This window comes from Contarinia nasturtii, unplaced genomic scaffold (assembly GCF_009176525.2).
Source record: "Contarinia nasturtii isolate CC-2019 unplaced genomic scaffold, AAFC_CNas_1.1 Cnas_scaffold_220, whole genome shotgun sequence".
NCBI lineage: Eukaryota > Metazoa > Arthropoda > Insecta > Diptera > Cecidomyiidae > Contarinia > Contarinia nasturtii.
Window position 1 is genome coordinate 2,232,138 of NW_022197577.1, and position 21,305 is coordinate 2,253,442.

General features: G+C 34.8%; 3 protein-coding genes across 12 annotated transcripts in view; 2 read left to right on the forward strand and 1 right to left on the reverse strand.

Annotated features, from left to right (window-relative positions):
* The window catches only part of LOC116337173 (protein sickie), a 246,185-nt gene that overhangs the window by 48,560 nt on the left and 176,320 nt on the right, over nt 1-21,305 (reverse strand). For 5 of the 8 annotated variants that reach the window (XM_031761547.1, XM_031761546.1, XM_031761549.1 and 2 more), the window contains 3 exons: nt 14,922-15,055; nt 14,392-14,485; nt 12,601-14,262 (listed from right to left, as the gene is read on the reverse strand). In XM_031761547.1, coding sequence (XP_031617407.1) covers nt 12,601-14,262; nt 14,392-14,485; nt 14,922-15,055 — 1,890 coding nt within the window. Of the gene's footprint in view, nt 1-855; nt 975-12,600; nt 14,263-14,391; nt 14,486-14,921; nt 15,056-16,997; nt 17,214-21,305 lie in introns of those variants that run through there. The other 3 variants (XM_031761551.1, XM_031761552.1, XM_031761554.1) reach the window with 3 other exon arrangements.
* LOC116337177 lies at nt 728-3,822 on the forward strand. 2 transcript variants are annotated; one of them, XM_031761560.1, is made up of 12 exons: nt 728-827; nt 891-972; nt 1,056-1,180; nt 1,249-1,272; nt 1,344-1,652; nt 1,718-2,125; nt 2,190-2,244; nt 2,315-2,442; nt 2,533-2,556; nt 2,618-3,058; nt 3,121-3,530; nt 3,610-3,822. In XM_031761560.1, exons 1-11 carry the CDS (start codon nt 773-775, stop codon nt 3,519-3,521), a joined length of 2,052 nt encoding a protein of 683 aa, XP_031617420.1. In that variant the 5' UTR covers nt 728-772; the 3' UTR covers nt 3,522-3,530; nt 3,610-3,822. The 2 variants fall into 2 exon arrangements, with proteins under 2 accessions (XP_031617420.1, XP_031617419.1); XM_031761559.1 differs by having other exon boundaries at nt 3,121-3,822.
* LOC116337176 lies at nt 4,290-7,380 on the forward strand. Of its 2 annotated transcripts, none has more exons than XM_031761557.1 (11): nt 4,290-4,456; nt 4,514-4,598; nt 4,663-4,790; nt 4,868-4,891; nt 4,948-5,244; nt 5,310-5,756; nt 5,810-5,864; nt 5,935-6,062; nt 6,141-6,164; nt 6,228-6,662; nt 6,729-7,380. In XM_031761557.1, exons 1-11 carry the CDS (start codon nt 4,372-4,374, stop codon nt 7,154-7,156), a joined length of 2,136 nt encoding a protein of 711 aa, XP_031617417.1. In that variant the 5' UTR covers nt 4,290-4,371; the 3' UTR covers nt 7,157-7,380. The 2 variants fall into 2 exon arrangements, with proteins under 2 accessions (XP_031617417.1, XP_031617418.1); XM_031761558.1 differs by having other exon boundaries at nt 5,819-5,864.

Below are 21,305 nucleotides of genomic sequence, written 5' to 3' on the forward strand. Positions count from 1 at the left end.
CTGCTACTGCTTCACGAAGATCTATAAGCTTCTAATAGCATCAAATCATTTGCAGGAAATACATGTTTTCCATTAAAATGATTCATTCGAAATTCCATCGAATCGCACAATAGCTAAGAGAATGTTTTTGGCTTTTGTTCGATTCGAAAATTTTGAGTGAAGTCCGTTGGTTGCCATTGCTACTTGAAACCTTTAAATTGAGTTAAATTTATGAAAACGTGCTTACTTTGTTTACTTGATTAACGCAAATTATTTGGCAAAACTTACGTCAATTATGAAGGGAAATTTTCCTTGAAAATGTTTGTTTTTTAAAACGTGCCTTCTGCAATTTGCACACAAATACACTTGTTCAATAGTGTAACTCTTGGACACTATAAATCGCTAAAAAATAATTTTCTTAGAATACGATTTCCATTGAAAATTTGGCTTACCTCCCATACAAAGTTTTGGCAAAAGTAACAATTGATCCGACTTTCTCATGTCAAGGAGCGTTTTGATTGAAAGTAAACTTTCAAAAAATGGCAAAAAAAAATGGATCTATCCTAAACAAAAAAATGTTGAAATAAAAAACTTTTGCAAATCTCTTAGCTTCAGCGATACACCCTATTATTCAACTTATTTTCCAGATGGCACATATTTTTAATTCATCGAATTTCTTGACTACGCATTTTTGTGTGCGTTAATTTCATATATAATACCTTGTTTCCATGGCAAAACTACAGTATAAATTCGATATCTCTAGAAAAAGAAATTTCTTTCAATTCAAATTGAGATGATAATAATTTTGGCAATATTTCTCTGTTTGGGAACCTTATTCGGTGATTGTGGTAAGAAAATTACATTTAAAATTATTACCGAATCGTTTTTATCCAATTATGATTAATCCATAGCACCTCCGCCGGAGATTGTCAATCCAGATGATATAAGCTACAATGGAGATCCGATTCAATTTTGGTGTGTGTATGACCAAAAGTAAGTGCTTAAAAAAGAAATTCTACAACCATTCCACTGCACTTTTTCAAAAGATTTATTTACTAATAATTTTTTTTCAACAGCCAAGTGCAATTTCTTGATGCACGAAGCAACGATATGGTATCGAAACTTGAATTGATTGGATGTTTGGATAATGGAAAAGGTCTATCCTTATATTTCCCAGGAATACAAACTACTGTTGCTTCAGGTGAGTTATTAAAGAAATTACATCAAAAGATTAAACTCAAATATACAAATAATTTCATTTAACTTTAGGAGATGATTTTGAAAATGCAAAAGGTATTTATTTTTCATTTGTACTGTGAATTTTATTCGAAAAATTCAAATTTTTTGTGAAATTTTTTTTTTAGGATGGTTTGAAGCATCTGATACAAACATTTGCTATGTCACATATGCATATTTGGGCCAAAGTTCAGAAAATTCTACTGATTCTCTCATGAAGAAAATGGCAGACACCCGCCGTATAGAATATGCTGCCAGAGAAACGAGAGATTTTGTAGTAATGCTAAAAAAAAATTGTTTTAAAAACGGTTCCCTACAGACTTTATTAAAGCTGACAAATATGGCCGTCATAGGTCATCACTTTGGAGCACACGTTGGAAGTGTTGCTTCCAAATATTTGACTTTGACATATGAGGATATGGATATTAATTTAACAGGTATTCGATCACTTCACCTTTCAAATAAAGCTCTTAAATTAATCAATATTTGAAATGGTGATTAGGTCTAGATCCAGTTGATGCATCCGCATACCTTAATAAAGGACTTATCTTTACCTGGTCCGATCGAGTGTATTCCCAAGGTATATTCACTACTGAACCGGATAGAAATAACATAGGATTCAATGGCGTATACATAAAGAATGAGTGTTCAACGGACATTAAAGCCGAAGATTTGATTATTGCCATTAACACGGCTACTTGTCAGAAGAATATCATCGCTACTGCAAAGTCGAGTGGAACCGGTACAATTAAACTACATCGTGGAGCACCAGTTGCTCTTGCTAGTAATGAAGTTCAAATTGGACCATACAATCTAAGCAATAGACGTCAAGGCATTTTTCACAGGATTTTTACACTGTCTGTTACATGCAGTGCTTACGAAACCTTGAGACAAGCCTTACATTCACATGGTAAGAACATTTTTCATAATCGATAATGTTTCTTTCAAACTAATTTCTCTGGTGATATTTTCAGTGTCATTGCAGTACAAGGTTGATCCAGTGATATTTTCATGCATTCATAGCAGCAAGTAAGTTATACATATTTTGTTGATTTGAACAATTTCGTTTATTTGTATGAATTACGACGTTTCTTTGAAGTCAAGGCGCCTTTCTTCAAGCCAGAAGCGACGACTTAGGATCAAAATTAGAATTGATTTCATGTTTGAATAATGGAAAAGGACTTTCAATATATTTCCCATCAATAACATCGACTGTCACAGCAGAAGGTGAGTTAAAAATAGATATTTCTTCACAATTGGATTATTTTGTGGTGAATTCTTGGATTGTCATTTAATAACATATCAATTTTATTTTAGGGCCTGATTTTAGAAAGGCAAAAGGTAAGATTTTACTATTTTCGTTAATATTTTTAATTGAAAAATTGTGATTTTCTTTCTATAGGATGGTTTGATGCATCTGATACAAATATTTGCTACATTTCATATGCCTACTCAGGCCAAAGTTCAAAAGGTTCTACATCTGCTCTACAAAAGTCAGCATCCGTTAAAAAATCGTCGTCTTTCAAGAAAATGACAAGTGTCTTGAAGAGGCTCCCTTCCACCAAGTCCTCCGCTTCTTCTTCTTCTTCTTTTTCTTCTCCTTCATCTTCTTCTACTGAAACTGCCAACACACGCCGCGTTGAGTTTGTTGCCACAGAAGCGGAAATATTTATTACCAAAATCAAAGATGAATGTGTTCAAAATGGAGTTGATGGGTCATTCAAGTCTTTGAGACAACTAACAGTAGTCGGACATAATCTGGGTGCGAATATTGCAAGTCTAATTTGTAAATACTTTTTCTTCAAAAATATTGAAACTGGCGAAAGAGTTAATATGTTAATAGGTATTCAAAGATCACACATGCCAACTAGACTTTCTTTTATTAATATCTATAAATTTAATCAGCTCTAGATCCATCCAACGAAGAAAAAATTGCGATTGAAAATAGATATGCCATGTATACGCAATTTATCAGCACTACTAAACATCGAAAACTGAATATTCAGCCATATTATCATAATTCACCGGAGCACCATTACGTACACATTAAGAATGAATGTACAACAAAAATAAAATCAATGGATTTGATTGCTGATATTCACACAGCTACCAGTAGAAAACAAATTGTCGCAATTGCAACGCATAACGGAACCGGTTCAATAAATCGCCAAATTTCTGTTCCAAAATCAAATGAGGTCTTAGTTGGCGTATACAGCGAATTTCATGAACGAAACTCTGATAAAGTTTTTACTCTATCTATTAATTGTAAAAAATTGACGAATTTAACACAAGCAATGGAACATTAGGCAGAGCATGTGGGTATTTGAAATGTTTCTTTTAGTGAATTTAGACAAACCACAGCATTTATTCTATTTATTCACCGTCTGATCACAGATAAAATCACAATTATTTACAATATCATTTGCAATGAAACACTACCCGATCGAATACCAGCTGCCAGTCTTTTCGACTTCGGAGCAGCAGATATCGACTGTGTCGATTGTATATTACTATATTCATAACACAATTTTTCTTTTTACCGAATATTAAATATCAAATTGCAATAATCTTTTAATAATAAAAATCTGATTATAGAATTCTTTAAAATTCCTCTATTTTTCGAATGGTCAATGTAAAATTCAATAGAAACAAGAGATGTCTTCAAAGATGATTGTTGGAAAAATGGATTTAATGGTTCATTTAAATTGGCACATTAGTCACAAGCTCAATTATCGGTCGAAATAATATTGATACAGATATTTGATAATAATAAAAACGAAATGAGAAAAACAAAAAAATACACGTTTTTCTTTCAAATTTATTTTATTGACGAACTAAACGAGGTTCATCTTAAGAAAAAACAAAATATTTTAGAAAAACAACATCAAAATAGCTGAAATATTGAACAAAAAAGTTGTGTATACTTGATTAACGTAAGCTGTATACGAGTACGTCAATACTTCATTTAAAATTGCTTGGTTTTCACAGAATCGATTGAAAAAATAAATTATTCTTTATGACTTTAATAATTTTGATACTTGAGAATTCATGACTACACACTTTTGTGTGTTTTGTTCATACAAATAATATCTACGTTACAGTTGGTATGAAAAGTTACAGTTAGTCTGCGATATTCCTGAAAAATATATTAAGAATATGTTATCAATTCACGTTGCGAAGATAACAATTTTGGCAATATTTCTCTATTTGGGAAGTTTCTCTGTTAATTGTGATAAGAAAGGTAAATTAAAATTCAATATAAAATGATTTAATTAAGACTATTCTTATCACTTAATAGTACGTTCACCCCCACCGGAGATCAATCCAGACGATTTGAAGTACAATGGGGAGCCGATACAATTTGCATGCGTTTATGATAAAAGGTCATGAGTCTTGGGTTATGTTAATTTCTTTAACTTTAAATTTATAAATATTTTCAATGTATAGACAGGAAGAATTTCATGGAGCACGAAGTAACGATATGGGATCGAAACTCGAATTAATTGGATGCTTAGATAATGGAAAGGGCCTTTCGCTATATTTCCCAGGATTAACATCCACTATAAGCGCAAAAGGTGGGTTAAATTGTTTTATACCTAGTTTTATACAATACGATTTCGTTGAGAATTTCATTATTTTTTTTATATTTTAGGAACTGATTTTTACAATGCAAAAGGTAAAATTTTTCCATAAAATAATTTCCGAAAAATGTTCAATTTTGTTTTGTTTTAGGATGGTTTGAAGCATCCGATACAAATGTTTGCTACATAACATATGCATACACCGTCCAAAGTTCAAAAGAAACTGCATCCCCGATATTGGAGATGGTGGGAACGCGTCGAGTAGAATTCGTTGCCAGAGAAGCGCGAGACTTTGTAATGAAGCTCAAAAGTGACTCTAGTCTAAATGGTTCCGTTAAAACGTTGACACAAGTTACCGTGGTTGGACTTCAGTTGGGAGCGCACATTGGAAGTCTAACTTGTAAATACTTGGCCAGGAAAAATAGTGAAATGGTTGATAAACTAATAGGTATTCGAAGAATTATTTGAAGAACCACTGAACTCCCTTTAATTCATCAATATTAATCAAAACAGGTCTAGACCCATTCGAAACATCTTCGTACCTTGATAAAAGTATTATTTTTAGCCGAGCATATGCCAACTTTGCGCAAGCTATTTTTACTACTAAACATGAGACACCCCTTCGGAGAGAGGCCACTGGATACCAAGACGTCTACATAAAGAATTCCTGTTCACCACACATTAAGGAAGAAGACTTAATTGTTGATATTCACACAGCCATTAGTAGAAAACATATCATTGCATTTGCCGGAAATGAATTTGCTATGGGATCGATTCAAGCGGTGAATGGAGTTGGTTCAATTAATATAAATCAACATGGGAAGCCTGCTGTTCCAGGTGATTATGATGCTTCATTTGGCGTTTATGCTAGACTACGTCGAGAAAACTATGGAAAGACTTTTACATTGGCTGTGACATGTAGTGTTTACGACACCTTGACACAAGCGCTGCATACGCATGGTAAGAACAATCGAAGTGTTTCTTTTAAATTAATTTCTCTGGTAATATATCAGCGTCGTTAGAGTACAAGGTCGATCCAGTGATATTTTCATGCATTCATAGCAGCAAGTAAGTTACAGATATTTTGTTGATTTGAACAATTTCGTTTATTTGTATGAATTATGACGTTTCTTTGAAGTCAAGGCGCCTTTCTTCAAGCCAGAAGCGACGACTTAGGATCGAAATTAGAATTGATTTCATGTTTGAATAATGGAAAAGAACTTTCACTGTATTTTTCATCAATAACATCGACTTTCAAAGCACATGGTGAGTTTAAAATATTGCTTGACAACAAAACTACTTTGATGTGAATTCTTGGATAAAAAAATGTTCTTTTTATGTTAGGTCCTGATTTTGTAAATGCAAAAGGTAATTTTGATATTTTAAATGAAAAATGGTTATTATTTTTCAAAATATTTCGTCTTTCTTCAGGATGGTTTGAAGCATCTAATACAAATATTTGCTATATTTCATATGCATACTCAGGCCAAATTTCAAAAACTTCCAAGAGCCCCAAGAGTTCAAAAAGTTTAAAAAGTTCCAAGAGTTCTACATCTTCTTTACAAAAGTCACCGTCTTTCCAAAAAATAAAAACTGTAATTTTGAAAAAGTCTACCTGGCTCTCTTCTTCTTCTACGGAAAAAATGGCAGAAGAGCGTCGTATTGAGTTTGTTGCCAGAGAAGCGGAAATGTTTGTAACGAAGATCAAAAAGGAGTGTTTGCAAAATGGAGGTGTTGGTTCATTCAAGTCTTTGAAACAGCTAACTGTAGTTGGGCTCAATTTGGGAGGGCACATTGGGAGTCTTACTTGTAAATTCTTGCTCTATAAAGTTATTTCAGTTGACGAAAGAGTCAAAATGTTAATAGGTATTCGAAAAACACACATTTCAATTAAACTTTATTTTACTAATCGATTTTTACAATTTGAATCAGCTCTAGACCCAGTCACTACATTTCACGATGAAAAATTTGTGTTTAGGAGTAGATTTGCCAAGTATACACAAATTATCTCCACTATGAAGCCTCGAAAGCCGTTTACACTTCCGTATTTTCATCATTCACCGGTACATCATTACGTCCACATAAAGAATGAGTGTACACCAAAAATTAAATCAGAAAATTTGATTGTTGATATTAACACAGCGGTCAGTAGAAAACAACTCGTCGCAATTGCAACGCTTAACGGAACCGGTTCAATGTATAACCAAATAGCTCAGTCAAGCTCGGCTGTTCCAAAATCAAATGAAGTTTTAGTTGGCGTATACAGCGAATTTCATGAACGAGACTATGATAAAGTTTTTACTTTATCTGTTCCATGTGGAAAATTGGCAACTTTACAACAAGCATTAGGTCAGAGGTAAGGAAGCATCAATGATATTGCAATTTTGTATCATGAGTATAAACCATCTTTTGTTTTAACTATATTGAAAATATCTAATATAGAAATATTTCAATAAATGCTTTGAAACATGCACAGAACATCAGTTTTATATTCCAATGATCCATTTTAAAACTTAAAATTCAGTTTCTGTAAAATCGGTTCAGTTCAATTTGAAATAGAAATAAAATCAAAAATGAAATTATACTTGAGGTTTAATCATGCATATTCATTGGTTAAAATAGTTGACCATCTTTCCGTTGCAAATCTCAATATGTTGTCATGTTCATTCGATAAATGTGCTGATGCTGCAAAAAATCTCTTTGTATCGTATGGTTGAAAATTATTTGCCGGAAACCATGTAGTAGTCTTGAAATGTATTTGCGTTCAAATGAATAGAAAAAATTGATTTTCAAAGATGAAGTTTTTGCGTAAAAAAAGTAACATCCATGTTTCTTTTGTGTTTTGTGTATTCTCTCTCAATGTTTTCCCGGCACCGATTGCATTTTCTGTTGATTGTGCTTTTGTGATTCAAATAGATATTTATCAAGATAATATAGTAAGCGTTTTCCATAAATAATTTGAGATCATTTACACACCGAAAAATGGTCGTATTTTCGAAAATCATAACAACCGAGGGATTGCATGGCTTCGTAATAACAATAGTAAAATTTAACCATCAGCCGGAAATTGTCTCTGGGGAATGCACCAACCGCAGACAAACAAAAACATTTAGCAAATATTTAAAACCACACAATTTCATTATCTTCATCAACATGCGACGCTGACGCTTTCTTCGTTTTCATAACCCCAAATTTAAATGTGTGCATGCACACACGCACAAAACACTCCCTAAAATTTGTCGGCTCTGGGTTGAAGTTCGATAAGCGAACAAATATCAAATAAAATTTGAATTTAAATTCAATTTCTCCATATATATTTATTCGGAATGCTGCAGCATTGCTTCTTTCTTCATATGAGGGTGGTGTATTAAAGATATTTGTATTAGATGTGCCGAATGTCAGATATATTAGCATTATTTTTTGGCATCGAAAAAATTTCTCTTTTCATGTAAGATTATTTATTGCAGTTAAACCGAATCATCGAACCATTTGAAACTGCGAGAACCAATGCGAATGGATGCACTAATGCTGCAAGCGATACGATGCCATACAATCGAAATAAAAGGATAAAAGAAATGACACGCACCGAAATTATATTATCTATACGATGTTTGGGGAGCGTATTAAATGTGCCTTTCGGTTATTTGCTTTCAGTCTTACAACCATCGTTGTCGTCATCATCATATCCAGTTGCTATGACACTGTGATTTTGGTGTCTGAAATTCGCTTTGAATGTTCACTCTACCAGCAAATTGATTGACATGATTTGGCTTTGATATTGCTCGGATATCGCCTCGGTAGATTCGCTTAAACGGGAAGTTTCTCGAAATACTCGTTTTTCTTGCCTTTGCGCCATCCCACTCATTGGAGAAAAAAGCTTCGCATAAGTATGATAAACTTGATCGTGGATTCTTTTTACGGTATACTGGTTTTATTTTCATATCAAAATAATAATAATCAGTATTCGATTTTCATTTCATTTTCAATAACATTATTTATGTGGTGTATGTGTATAGAGAGAGCAAACCGCAACCAGATTGTATGCATTAAATGCCAAACATAGAGTGGAGTCGGTGAATGCGTTGCCTCTATCCATGTTTGTTGGGGATATCAACCATCGAAAAAAAAACCAACGTAACGAAGAGGATTATGTAGTGTTTGTACTTGATTCGCTTTATCTCAATTACCGAATTTATATGCTGTTTCACTCACTATGTGTGTGTATGTGCAAAAGAACGTCATGTATCGAGTGGAAAAAATAGTAGCGAGGGGAAGAGATTGGCATCAGTGGTGTTGGCCGAAAAATGTGTCGCATGTGCATGTGAAGCATACGCATAGAATAAAATGAAATGTGCTTCAGCATCATCGTATACACACAGTGATAGCAATTTAGCGATTAAACCGGTCGTGAGACCGAATATTATATTATTGTCTGACTGTCTTTTTCACAACGGCCGAAACAGCGACTAGTTCGTTCTTTTAATGTCCGTACCGATGCTGTCGCTTGTGTCGTCAGATAAGAAGCGATAAAATAAATTTATATGTATTCACCAGATGGGGATGGCTTTTTTTCCTGCTTCAACTATACATGTATGGGTGGGGAGACATGGCATTGTTTGCATTGTTGCTCCCAAAAACTTCTATTTCACTTTTTATGGGTCCGTTTTACTTTCGCGTATTTGCACATGTCTAACGGCTTTTGTTTATATTCCTAACACTTCCCATTAAATCAATGGCACATCCTGACAAAACTTTACAGAAAATTGTTTCATCGTTGGGTCCTTTTCACCGGAATGCATTTACATTTGCTTTGCTGACAAACGTCGGTGTACGTTGGCATATTGTATATTTCATTAAGGGTCGACGAAATAAATTTTCCATGCATCGATATGTAGTGTGTGATAGAGTGTAGCAAAACTAGAATTATGCTCAATACAATTTCCATGCCGAGTTCTTTTTCGGTGTCTGTTCTATTCGCTATACGAATAAATTCGGGGTACATGTTTTGCAATGTAAAAAGGCGGAAGAAAATTTTTGGCATTTGCATAATTTGCTTAAATGGCATGTAATAAAATGTATTTTCAAGCACTTTCTCTGTGTCATTTTGCAATTCTGATATATTCATTGGCATTTTATGCACTGCCGTGTATGCATGAGAAATCTTATAATTGCTACACGCTCTCAACATATCCGATTCGACTTGAAACCGAATTACCGTTTTTACATTTTATATGCTTTATACAAGTGGCTTTTTTATATGATTCGATTTTCTACAATTTAATGAGCATTGCCGTTGGAGAAACTTCTACTTCCCGACGAAGGAAAAAAAAAAACGCCGGGGATTTGATTAAGAAAATTAAAAGACATTTTATTTCTCCACTGACACCAATCACTTAAGCTTCATTAAGCTTACTCTGTTACGAATTTAATGAATTCTTTCATGATTGTTGCTGATATTTCGAATTCTGAGCACAATTCCATTTCAGATTTCCGTGCCATTCAGATCGAATCGGGTTTTTTGGCGACAAACCCATTTTTTGAGACTGAATAAAACTTTCTGCTTGAACATCAACAAATCCGATTATTGAAGTGATTATTCAATTTTATGAAGTATATTTAATGATAACCGATTCAATTTCATGAAAATTCGATTTTCGGAAAACTTCCGAAATTTTGTGAGTTTGTCGCGGATTTCAAAACATAAATTTTTATTAAGTCAACATTTTATACACTTCCCAAGTTTATAGTACAAAAGAAAATAAACCATAATGCTAATAAAAGGTTCCCGTCGTTAAGTAGGAACGAAGGAGCTAATAATAGCATCAAGTGCATACTACAAAAATGGTCCCTATTTTCGGTGACAATATGCGTATATTCCATATTTTTTTCTCGTCCCATTCAAAAGAAAAGATAATTTATGGGATGTGTCATGGCGCTATCTATTGTTACTTGTAACACCAGAAAAAAGGAAGTGAATTCGCAAGAAAATCATGAAATATGTTCGACGGAGCAGATTAGGCTATTATAATGGCACTATTATGTCTACATTAAAATGATATCAAATGGGCTATTTATTATTTCTCTCATAACAACGAAAGGCGGACTGGGATCTCTTCAAAACATCCCACATATTGTCGACTCGATTCTAGTTCGCATTTCATACTTATTTAATGATTCACTTTTGAGTTATTAATATTCATTGCGTTATACTTATTATAACACACGCAGCAGTTTTGGGCAAGAAAAATATATCCGATTTAAATGTTTTTGCACAGCCGCTCCGCGTTTTATGTCTATTATGAAAATTGCTTGGGCAGCATAGGCCAAACTAAACAAACTTAAAGTTGATCAGACAGAAAAAACGAATTGATTCATTACATATTGAGTACATCAAATGGTGTTCTTTGTTCTTTACCGAAAAGATTGTTGTTGTTTTTTGGCTTAAAATCGATTTTGTTGTAAAAGGTACTGTTTCGGGCTGTGCAAATCGGATTTGCGATATTTGCATAATAAAGCCGTTGTTGATGTATAAAAGGTTCACGCACAAATCAAGCAATCCTTTCGACGTGATTAATAACAACATTGCAATTCAATGCATGATAACATGGTGGTATTTGTGATTAACATTGATTTTACCAGACGGTATTGAGTCAGTGGACGCCCAGCTACTAAATCAAATGCTGTTCTTTAGTTGTCTATTAACACGCTATAAAGAATGAAAGCAGCGGACAGTAGGGAATCGCTTTGGCCATTGTTTCACCGTCACCGTTGTGGGTGAGTGTTGACGGTGATTTTTGAGCAAAGGCCTATGTTCGCAATTACTGTTCAAAGGGGATTATGTGATTAAATTGTATTCTCATGCTTGAAATGGTAGCGGTTTGAGTCAAACTGACGGAGTCGAAAAATAAAGCTCACGTTTTTCTTTAAAAAAAAGAAACTTGTGATTCAGAATGAAACATGTGAGCCGATGAAATGAGGTGTAAACGTGAGTCACACACAACTATTCCAAGGGGTTTTGTTATCGCAAATTGGCGACGCGCAGTCAAAGAAGCAAAAAAAAAACACGTAAAAACGGAGCATGATAAATGAGCAGAGATGAAAGAAGCGAATGTGTAAAGTGCACGACGCAAAGATTTTCATAAGGTTGATGTCAGCTTGACGTATGTGATTGTTTATGGGTGTGCAAGCGACTGTCGTAGAGTAGCGACAAACGAAAGAAAAAAAACTGAAGAAGAGAGATGCTGCACTGAATTAATTTTGCAGATTAACGTGTCGTCTCCCGATGATGCTATGAATTTTGATGAACTCGTCGCTGGGGCTATAAAGAGAGAATCGAATTGGATGCACAGCACAATGATGGTGCCATTTATTTGGATTGTGAGCAAAATATTTCGGAATAATACGCTGACACCCATAAAAGAACCCATTCGAGGAGGGAAAAAAACCGAACCCATTCGGTCGAACCAAGAGTAACGGTCTTTTGAAACCATCACTGCATTCATCGTTCCAAAGATATTTTTGATGATCGTTTTGAACGATTCGATTTTAAAATTAAATTTTTGTCGTTTTGCCATTCGTTAAAATTCATTTGCATTTTTTTTTCAAGCCTAGAATTTCGAATTCTATTCGGTATTTTTGTTATTTTTGTATGAAATTTCAACTATGCAGTGTCAGTGCAAGAAGGGTCATAATATTTGGTAGTGTGTAGCCGAATGACATGAATATAAACATTCGTTTTGTATTCGAATCTAACGTGTGATGAATTGTAGATTGAAAAATTGTGTTATCTGTCTGTCTGACTTACCTTTCTTCCATTGTGGTCGGCAATTGGGTGCGAGCTCGTAAAAGCATCGGTTTGTGATGCAATACATTGCCATTTGTTGAACTAACGCCTCCGCCCTCTGACATATAACCATTTTCGATATCCGAATATCGAACCGGTACTTTGCGCAATGCATCGCCGTCACTGCAATATCCTTGTGCCATGTCATCATTATAATCGTATGCAATGTGCTGATTCCGATTATTTCCTCGTGTTGGCAATGTTAAATGGCTATTGTAACCGCGAAGCAATGGTCGCATTGGCATAACCGTCATTTGTTTTTCCTCCTCATAAATCACACCGTTTTGAATTTGTTTTGTTGGTACTGTATTAAATTTATTCGCATTCGAATTGTTGGTTGACGATGACATTGCTGTCATCGATGATGATGCGCTCGATGCAATGCTACCATTTGACGATGCTTTCATCATTGAACCATCATGAATACCATATCGTTCACCATTTTTTGTGCGATTGGCCATTATTAATTTATTTGATGGTGATAGAATTTGATTTGGACGCATTGAAATTGCATCCGATGCACTCGATTCCGGACGATAAATGTGATTTGAATCGCATGAATTCGATATGAGACCGCCCGACGTTGATGAGCTATGTGTCGATTTTGAATTGCAACTATCACTCATTGATATGTTTTGTTGATTTAACGCTTGTTGCATTTGGAAATGATTGGCCAGTGTTTGGTGTTGATTGGCAGCATTTTCGATTAAAATCGGTGCAATAATTTGCATTTTTCCACTATCATCCTGATTGCCATTCGATATGTTATTATTTTGATTTGATATGTCGGCCATTTTTTGGTTTTTGATATCATTAAATTGTTGTTCGATGGTTGTTGTTGTTGTTGATTTTTGTGATGCATTCATTTGATTATGTACGTTCGATGATAGTTTTGTTGTGCCTTTGATAGCGGCCATTGGTTTTGGTATGCTTGTATTCGGCACCGTTGGTATATTTGTTGTGACCGATGTTGGTGCCGGCGCTGTTGTTGCCGTTGAACTTGTTTGTGCTTTGACAATTGTTGGCGGTGGAATTTGTGAGCTGTTTGTTGCTCGATTTTGATCCGATGATTTTCGATTCACCGAAATCATTTTCAATTTACTCTCATTTTTACCGGACGAAGACGATGCTTTTTGCGCTTTTGGCATGGCTATTTTACTTTCACTCATGTCAGCCGACACTCGAGCCGGGCTCTTATCTTTCTTTTCCGATTTTTTCGTTAATGTATCTTTGCTGGAACTTTTGCCCGACGATGACGATGACAACAGTTTCGATTTCGTTTTCGATGTTGATGTTTCGGTTTTTTTCACATTTGTTTGCGACGGTTGGCACACTGGTATTCCAGATGATTTTGCATTTGGATCGTTGTTTAAACTTAAACTTGAATCGCTGCGTTCGCTGCGTGCCGATGAAAAACCACTACTTGAACTTGTTCGCTTTGATATTTGCGTTTTTGATGAACGATCTGATTTTTCGCCTTTGAATAACTTTAACTTGTCGAGCATTGAATGTTTGGTCGGTGTGGCTGGCATACCATTCATTACGATGCTACCATTGCCGGCAATGTGATTTTGCACAGCATATGGACTGGCTGGGATTTTGCATACGGATTGCTGTCGCAAACTTGATTTTCATAAATGAACGAGAGAAAAAAACGAGAAAACAATTTTAGAAAGACCGAATGTAATGAAACTCTAAAGTGATATTAAAAAAATGCAATATTTAATTTAATATAAATTAATGGCAATTTACCCGCTGCTACTTTTCGGTATCTGCGTTGGTGGATTTCCATTTTGTTGTATCGAGTTCGTCTCGGCATTTCCGTTTGTTTTGCCATTCGCACCAACTGAAAGTAAATCGACACAAATTAGTATGCTTATTTTATTCCTTTTTAATCAGAGAACTTTATTTCGCTCGATCTCTCTGTCCCACGCTATCTTTTGTTGTTCGCAAAATATGAACATAAACCATATCAATGTTTCAATGAATGCAATAAATTATGAAATGATCAAGTGCCAAACAGAAAGTTTCAATTAAACACAAACCCAAGAACAAAGAAAGAAAACAAAAACCCAAGAAACAAAACTCGAAATGGAATAAATCGAATCTAGACATGTTTGTGCGAATATGATTATTATTGAAATCTATATAGACAAAGTGTCTGTATTTTGCCGAACAAAGATGAAAACTTCAGCTTAACTTTATTTATCAAAACCAATATAACGATGTCTATATCGTGTGTTTGTTAAAACGAGACGGAAAAGTTGAAATCGTCTACTTACTTTGGTGGCTGGGTGTTGGTGGCAGAGGTCGTACTTTATCATTTGGTGGACATCGTCGTTGTACTTGAACGGTTGCTGGTAATGGAATCGATGTGCCATTTATTCCTGGCTTTCCATATGGCGCAGGTAATTGTCTGTGGAAAATATAAATGAAATCATTAATAAACAGAAAAAAATATTGTCATTTATAAATTGTCCGTTGCATTGAGCTCATTTCGATTTTGCACATAAGCAATGCAACTTTATACTCGTATTACATTTTATCTGTGTGACGATTAATCGAATTGTTGGCACAATCATTGACAACCGCTCTCTGCACGAAGTTAAAAAAGAATATTGGGACTATTGAATCGGTTCCAAGTATGTTTCGAACAAGTTTCGATAAAAACTTTGCCCACGCAAAATGTTGTTCGCATTTTAACGAGTCTGTCGTGCATGTTCGGCTCTGCATGAAATTGGATTCGAATTGAAAATGTAGGAGCGCCAATCCACAATACAGAACGAGAGAACATTGTGCATCAGACAAAAGCACTTGTTTTAATTTTACAATTTTCAATAAATTCAAATAATACCATCCGGTGGGCAATAATAACATCGATACGCTTCGCCATAATTATTATGCTATATTGCTTTCCTCACTTCAGTCCATATCGTTGAACTTGAAAATGACATGAAAATCATTGGAGCCAAAATAAGTGAATCTGTAAGTTAAACTAAGCCAGACGTTCAATGGTTCTATGTAATTACCATTCACACAAGTTGTGCAAAATGATACAATGACATCCTCTCTTCTGATGCGTATAACAACACACTGTTCATTTTCATGACTGCTGCACGAAATAGCACACCGTAGATGGTGTCGGTGTGTGTGTGTGTGTATTCAAATTTTATCGGCATTGTCCCCACAACTCAGCACATCCAACGTTGAAATGGTTTATATATCGTGTCTATTGTGCATTTTATTAAACAAAATGATAATTCCCATTTGTATGTTTTAATACATATGCATATAGCAGATTCATTTAGAATGTATTTCAGTTGTACGCCCACGCCAAAGGTGCAGTGTTATTTCGTTGTTTTGCCAACTGTTAAATTTGATTGTATCTCGCATGTATCGTTTATCTCTTGATAAATTGGATGACAACAAGTCACCAATAAATCTACACAAGCCACACACATACATGTTATATGCATACACGCATCAGACACGATTGATGTTGGTGTTTTATTCTCTGTATTCAGTGTTCGCTTGTTTGCTCATTTTTGGCAGAAAATGCATCGAAAAATTATCACCGAAAACATTTGAGCATATTGTCTGATTTTGTTTGCAAATTAATAATCGTAAATGTTAAATATGCACCATGTTCATTTCGGTGTTCGCTACCGGCACCGGAAAACGAAGCTATGTTTCATATTGACCGAAAGAATGAAAACGACCAGCATAAATTCATGTCATTAGTGTTTTATGACACCAACATAACATATAGAGAAAACGATGAATTTTCCCATTTTCCATTTCAACATCATTGTTGCAAATGGAAACATTTCGGTCTACGTGCTTTCGATGTCGACATTTTTGGACAAAAGAAAGCAGATGCAAATTGTTTTCCCTTGAAAACAACTTAAAGAAGAAAAAAAACAACTTTTATGAGAATTATTTAAATTCATTTTTTTCGGAAAGAGTTCTATGGAATTATTTTTTATGGCTGATGTTTCCTATTTTCACTTTTCGAATGGATGAAATTGTGTCTGTTGTGTTGTGTTCATTTCAGAACAGAATGATAATTTTTCGCTACTTAAGAACAACAACGTCAACGGCATTCGGACTTTTCAACATACATGGGCATTTGGGCACGGTCGAAATTTCGAGGGGGGTCCATACGGTTTAGATAGGACGATTTAAGGCGGTTAGGTCGGACGATTGAAAGGGAGTTTTCTTACAGCCTGTGCCCATGTATGCTCTTCTGAGCACGAATACCGCCCATTTTTCATCGATTGAACGGTTCAAATATCTCCAATTCGAACCTGAATGTATTAAAAATAAAAAAAACTTCATTTTCCAAAGAATTTGAATACCTTTTCACTTCCGGCGATGTTGGTAAACTGCGACTCTTTCGACTTTTATGCGATGACGACGAATTACCCATTGCTTATTCACTTTTAGTTTATTTACCGCGCGTTTACTTAACTCAAGTTTTATGAAACTCAAATATGCATAGCATTTTTACTATCGACACATAGTTTTATACAGTTTCTTCAGTAGATTGCCCGATTTGAGACAATCTTGATAACTTTACTTTCAGGAGCAAAAAAAAACGAAAATACTTAATAAATAAAGATTACTCAATATTCGGTGATGGCATACCGTTTTTAACTTTTTTGGTAATTTTTTCGAACGAAACAATTTTTGTTGTGGAATTTACATTTTGCAAGCAGACTCTTGTGAAATGAAAAACCGTCGTCGAATAAATCACATAGAAAATATGTGCATACTAATCCCAAAAGTAACATGGAATTTTCTTAAACCAAGGCCAGACACATTTTATGCGTTGTCTGCTTGTTTCATCGGCCTCATCTATCTTGACGATGATATGTCAAACAAATTTATGAAAATGACTTGAACACTATTTCATCAAGCGAGCATCGGATAAGGCGAAAGAAACATCTGTTTCAATTTATTCTCAGTTTATCAACATCTTTCAGCTCCTTTCAGCTCCGAGAGAGAGAGAGAGAGAGATGTTCTCTTTCAATTATTCGGGTGCTCACCAACATGCATTGACTTTTGAACTGATAGTGTAAATGATATGATGAAGTCGGAGTGCGAATGGAAGTGAACTTTTTGACGTGTCGGTGCATTGAATACCCAATTACGTTTTTTTAAAGAACTGAAACAATCGGGCGAGAATAGAGAGCGATGAAAGGGCAACCAAATCAAATGGAGTTTGACGAAAGAGCATTGACCGAACCGAACATCGTTGCATTGCAGTAGTTTCTTTTTAGTAATGACTAACAACATCCATTTCGAAGCGAGAAAAATGGGATGCAAATGTGCGTAACATAGAACACAAATTAACTGTCTTGCATCATTAAAACTCCAGCACGAAAATAAACAATTTCGTTTCGCTCGTAGAAACAAATGAATCATTCGTATTACGAGCATGAAAGAAAACCATGTTACAATTTGCAAATTATATGTAAAACAAGAGCATGTACCATAGTTTTAATCACCTTTAAAATATGAATCGCTTTTGTTTTCATTTGCTACTTGCGGCTGTTTTTCCTCATTCATAATTAGCTTAAATCGAACGAGAGAAAAAAACACACAAACAGACGTAACAGATTTTCTTTTCCCATAATTTTCAACTTGTTCAAGTTTAAATTGCGCTACGCTGCCAGCATTTTAACTATATTCTCTTTCTTTCAATCTGCCATTTATCCCATTTTTCGATGCGCATTATGTGAATGCATTTGATTTTGGTTAATCTTATGAGCCAATATATGCCAGACACTACACAATTGCAGAACATTTTGTGTGGAGGAAGTTACCGTTTTGTTTAACGATATTTATATATTTTTTCCCTTTTTGTTTCTTTATCGTGTCTTCAATTCGTTTGCGTGTTTTACAAAAAATTAAAATGCACGAAATGGCAAGAGATCTGCCAAGTTGGAAGCAAGACAGCGAAAAACACAAAATTTGTTCAGCAATGGCAAAAGTACAGAGGAAATAAGAGACATAATTGACTATAAGCGTTCGTACGGAACTGAATGTATGCAAAACACGGTTGCTTTACATGATAAAAAAAAAAAAATTCAAAAAACTGGAGACGAGATGAATTCATTTACAATTGTAGACGTCCGACGCACTCAAGAACGATTTTTTTTCCTTTTGTATTTTTCAATTTGTTCTTCTTTAGAAGTTTCGCTTGCTTCTTTTTCTCTTTCAATTTAAATGTAGAATTTTATTTAACAAAAAAATAATAATAATGCAACAAGGTATCATGTGACACAAACAACGAAGATGTGCAACAAGAACTTTCAATTGCGTTGGTGTTTGAACTGTCTGCTTGTTTCCGCAGAAACCGGCCCGAACAATGGCATCACACAACCCATGAGAGACAACGAAAGGTGTGCCGTGCCACGGTTTGGTGCCAAGAGCTATCTTATTGTCATCCAAACAGCATCTGATCAAACAACCACTCAACGTTTTGTTGTTATTTCGTTTTCCAATCATTTGTTTGCTCGTTTTAAACGAACATAATGTCTTCGCATTTAAAGCAAATCTGCGATATGTTCTTATTGTATTATTTCGTAGAACAAAAAACGACCATTTCGTTTATGTTTGTTTCATCTGGAGCGCGTTTATGACCGTTTCGATGTTTGTAAACATCACAAGATTAGCTGAATTTCATATATAATCGTTTCAAAGAAAGTCAATGGCGTCCTTTTATTCTTACAGTATTTATCCCGGTTTCTATCGCATCGTTTGTGGTTAGCAATTCCAACGAAATCGAAATTGTTGGTGGCTCAACATAAATCAAATCTGTCTTTGATAGGCATTATCGCTGTTCGTGTTGGAACTACTTGAAACAAAATTTCATTTTAGAATTCAAAAAGAATTGAACTATGAAAACCGCAATGGCGACGATTGCTTGTGGCTTTATATATCTTCAGATAACTTGTGAGAACTTAATGTTGTGTTTGAACATTGATCAGTTTGCCATATTTCTCACACAAACTGTCGGAAATTTCACTGTAAATACTAATGTTCAAAGTGACGCAGGCAATTTTATAGCCTTGATAGCCTTCGCTTTGATGTTTTTCTAATTATGTGCGTCATTTTACTTTGCAGACGACTTCCATCAAATGCCACTCAAGTGTGTTTGGTGAATGGTTATGATGATGTCACATTTGCGTCAAACTGAAAATCTTCATTTCAATGGGCGAAGTTTGCACATTAAATTAATTGCTTTTCAAAACATACATACACATACACGGATAAAGTCATTGAATAGAATGAATGCGACATCAGCTCAAACCCACTTACTTTAACGAAAAGGAAAAGTTATATAGTTGCTTGTCATCAAATATTAATTGAATTTTAAATCATCATCATTTTCAATGCATCTTGCAGACAGAATCACTGTTCGCATTGTTGAATTGGGATTTAGCGACACACGGAATAGTGGCTTAATTGCGCTCTTATCCATCATTTTTTAAATATTAATTAAAACGAGTTGATAGTTACTTTAAATTTAGTATGTGTGAGACGACACTTGTGCCATGACCTGCTTGACATCGCCTTTTTTCCCGTTTTAAAAGACATTGCGTACGTTGCGTGTGGTCAACTATTCATATTTCGGTGATTTAAATGGCGGTCTCGAGACGATCAAAACACAGTCTACCATGGATATGCAATCAAATAAAGTGTGTAAATAACCATTTAATGGCATAATAAAAGAGTAATTCAAGTGGTTTTCAATTTACTTGCGAGAATGAATGCAGTTTCATTCAGAAATTGATGGCAAGTGGACGCTATAAAATGGATAGTTTCCTTAAAACATAAATGTTATAAATGTAAACGTTTAAAGGCGGAAAAATAATGCCATTTGGGGACGCAAGACAATAATGAATTAATAATAATATGGTCAGTCCAAAAGTAATTTTCGGCCCCATTTTAACAAAATGGATTTTTCGGTATTCCATTCTAGTTTCCATTGTGGCGATATTTGCCTCGTAATGTGTTCGGACGCGAAGGGGAGAATGTGTAATGGCAAGTAATTATGATTCAGCAAGCAAATCGAAATATGATATTTTATGTGATTGATTAAATGCATTTTTGGGTAATTTCTTGCTCATTTTCACAAATGTATCAATCTTGATAAATGTCTTGCTGCCAAAATGCGTCAAATGGCGAATATTGATAATACGAAACAGAAAAGTGACTTAAGGCCACTTCAAATTCCAATGAAAATGAGACGAATATTGCTGGCACATGGATAATAAATTACATAGCCTTAAGAAAATGTAAACAAAATAAGCAGCGGTGTTTACATAGCAGACGTATACAAATCTTTGAGTCATCGCCATTTCCATGGAGAGAAGAAAGAACGAATTCCATAAAAAGAGAAAGAAGAAGAAAAAGCGAAAAACAAGTACGCTATTAATGAAAACAATATTGAAAATGTTTCGATTAATCTGAGCGGATCAACATTATTTGGCAGCATTGATGTACACAGTTTTATCCAGACCAATCGATAAACCGTACCGGTGGCTCAAATATTCACTGAGCTATTGCTAATTCGGGTAAAATGCCATTTCCAAAAATATACGTTCAATACACTATCGCAGATTCGAGAACTGAATCAGCTACGCACAACCACTGCC

What these genes read in the sequence shown, in the direction of transcription:
- LOC116337177 (XM_031761559.1), top strand. Translation starts at nt 773, where the DNA reads ATGATAATAATTTTGGCAATATTTCTCTGTTTGGGAACCTTATTCGGT. An exon ending in TGGTGTGTGTATGACCAAAA is followed by an intron (nt 973 to 1,055) that starts GTAAGTGCTTAA and finishes TTTTTTCAACAG; the next exon opens with CCAAGTGCAATTTCTTGATG. An exon ending in TCATGCATTCATAGCAGCAA is followed by an intron (nt 2,245 to 2,314) that starts GTAAGTTATACA and finishes GTTTCTTTGAAG; the next exon opens with TCAAGGCGCCTTTCTTCAAG.
- LOC116337176 (XM_031761557.1), top strand. Translation starts at nt 4,372, where the DNA reads ATGTTATCAATTCACGTTGCGAAGATAACAATTTTGGCAATATTTCTC. An exon ending in TGTTAATTGTGATAAGAAAG is followed by an intron (nt 4,457 to 4,513) that starts GTAAATTAAAAT and finishes ATCACTTAATAG; the next exon opens with TACGTTCACCCCCACCGGAG. An exon ending in TGATTTTGTAAATGCAAAAG is followed by an intron (nt 6,165 to 6,227) that starts GTAATTTTGATA and finishes GTCTTTCTTCAG; the next exon opens with GATGGTTTGAAGCATCTAAT.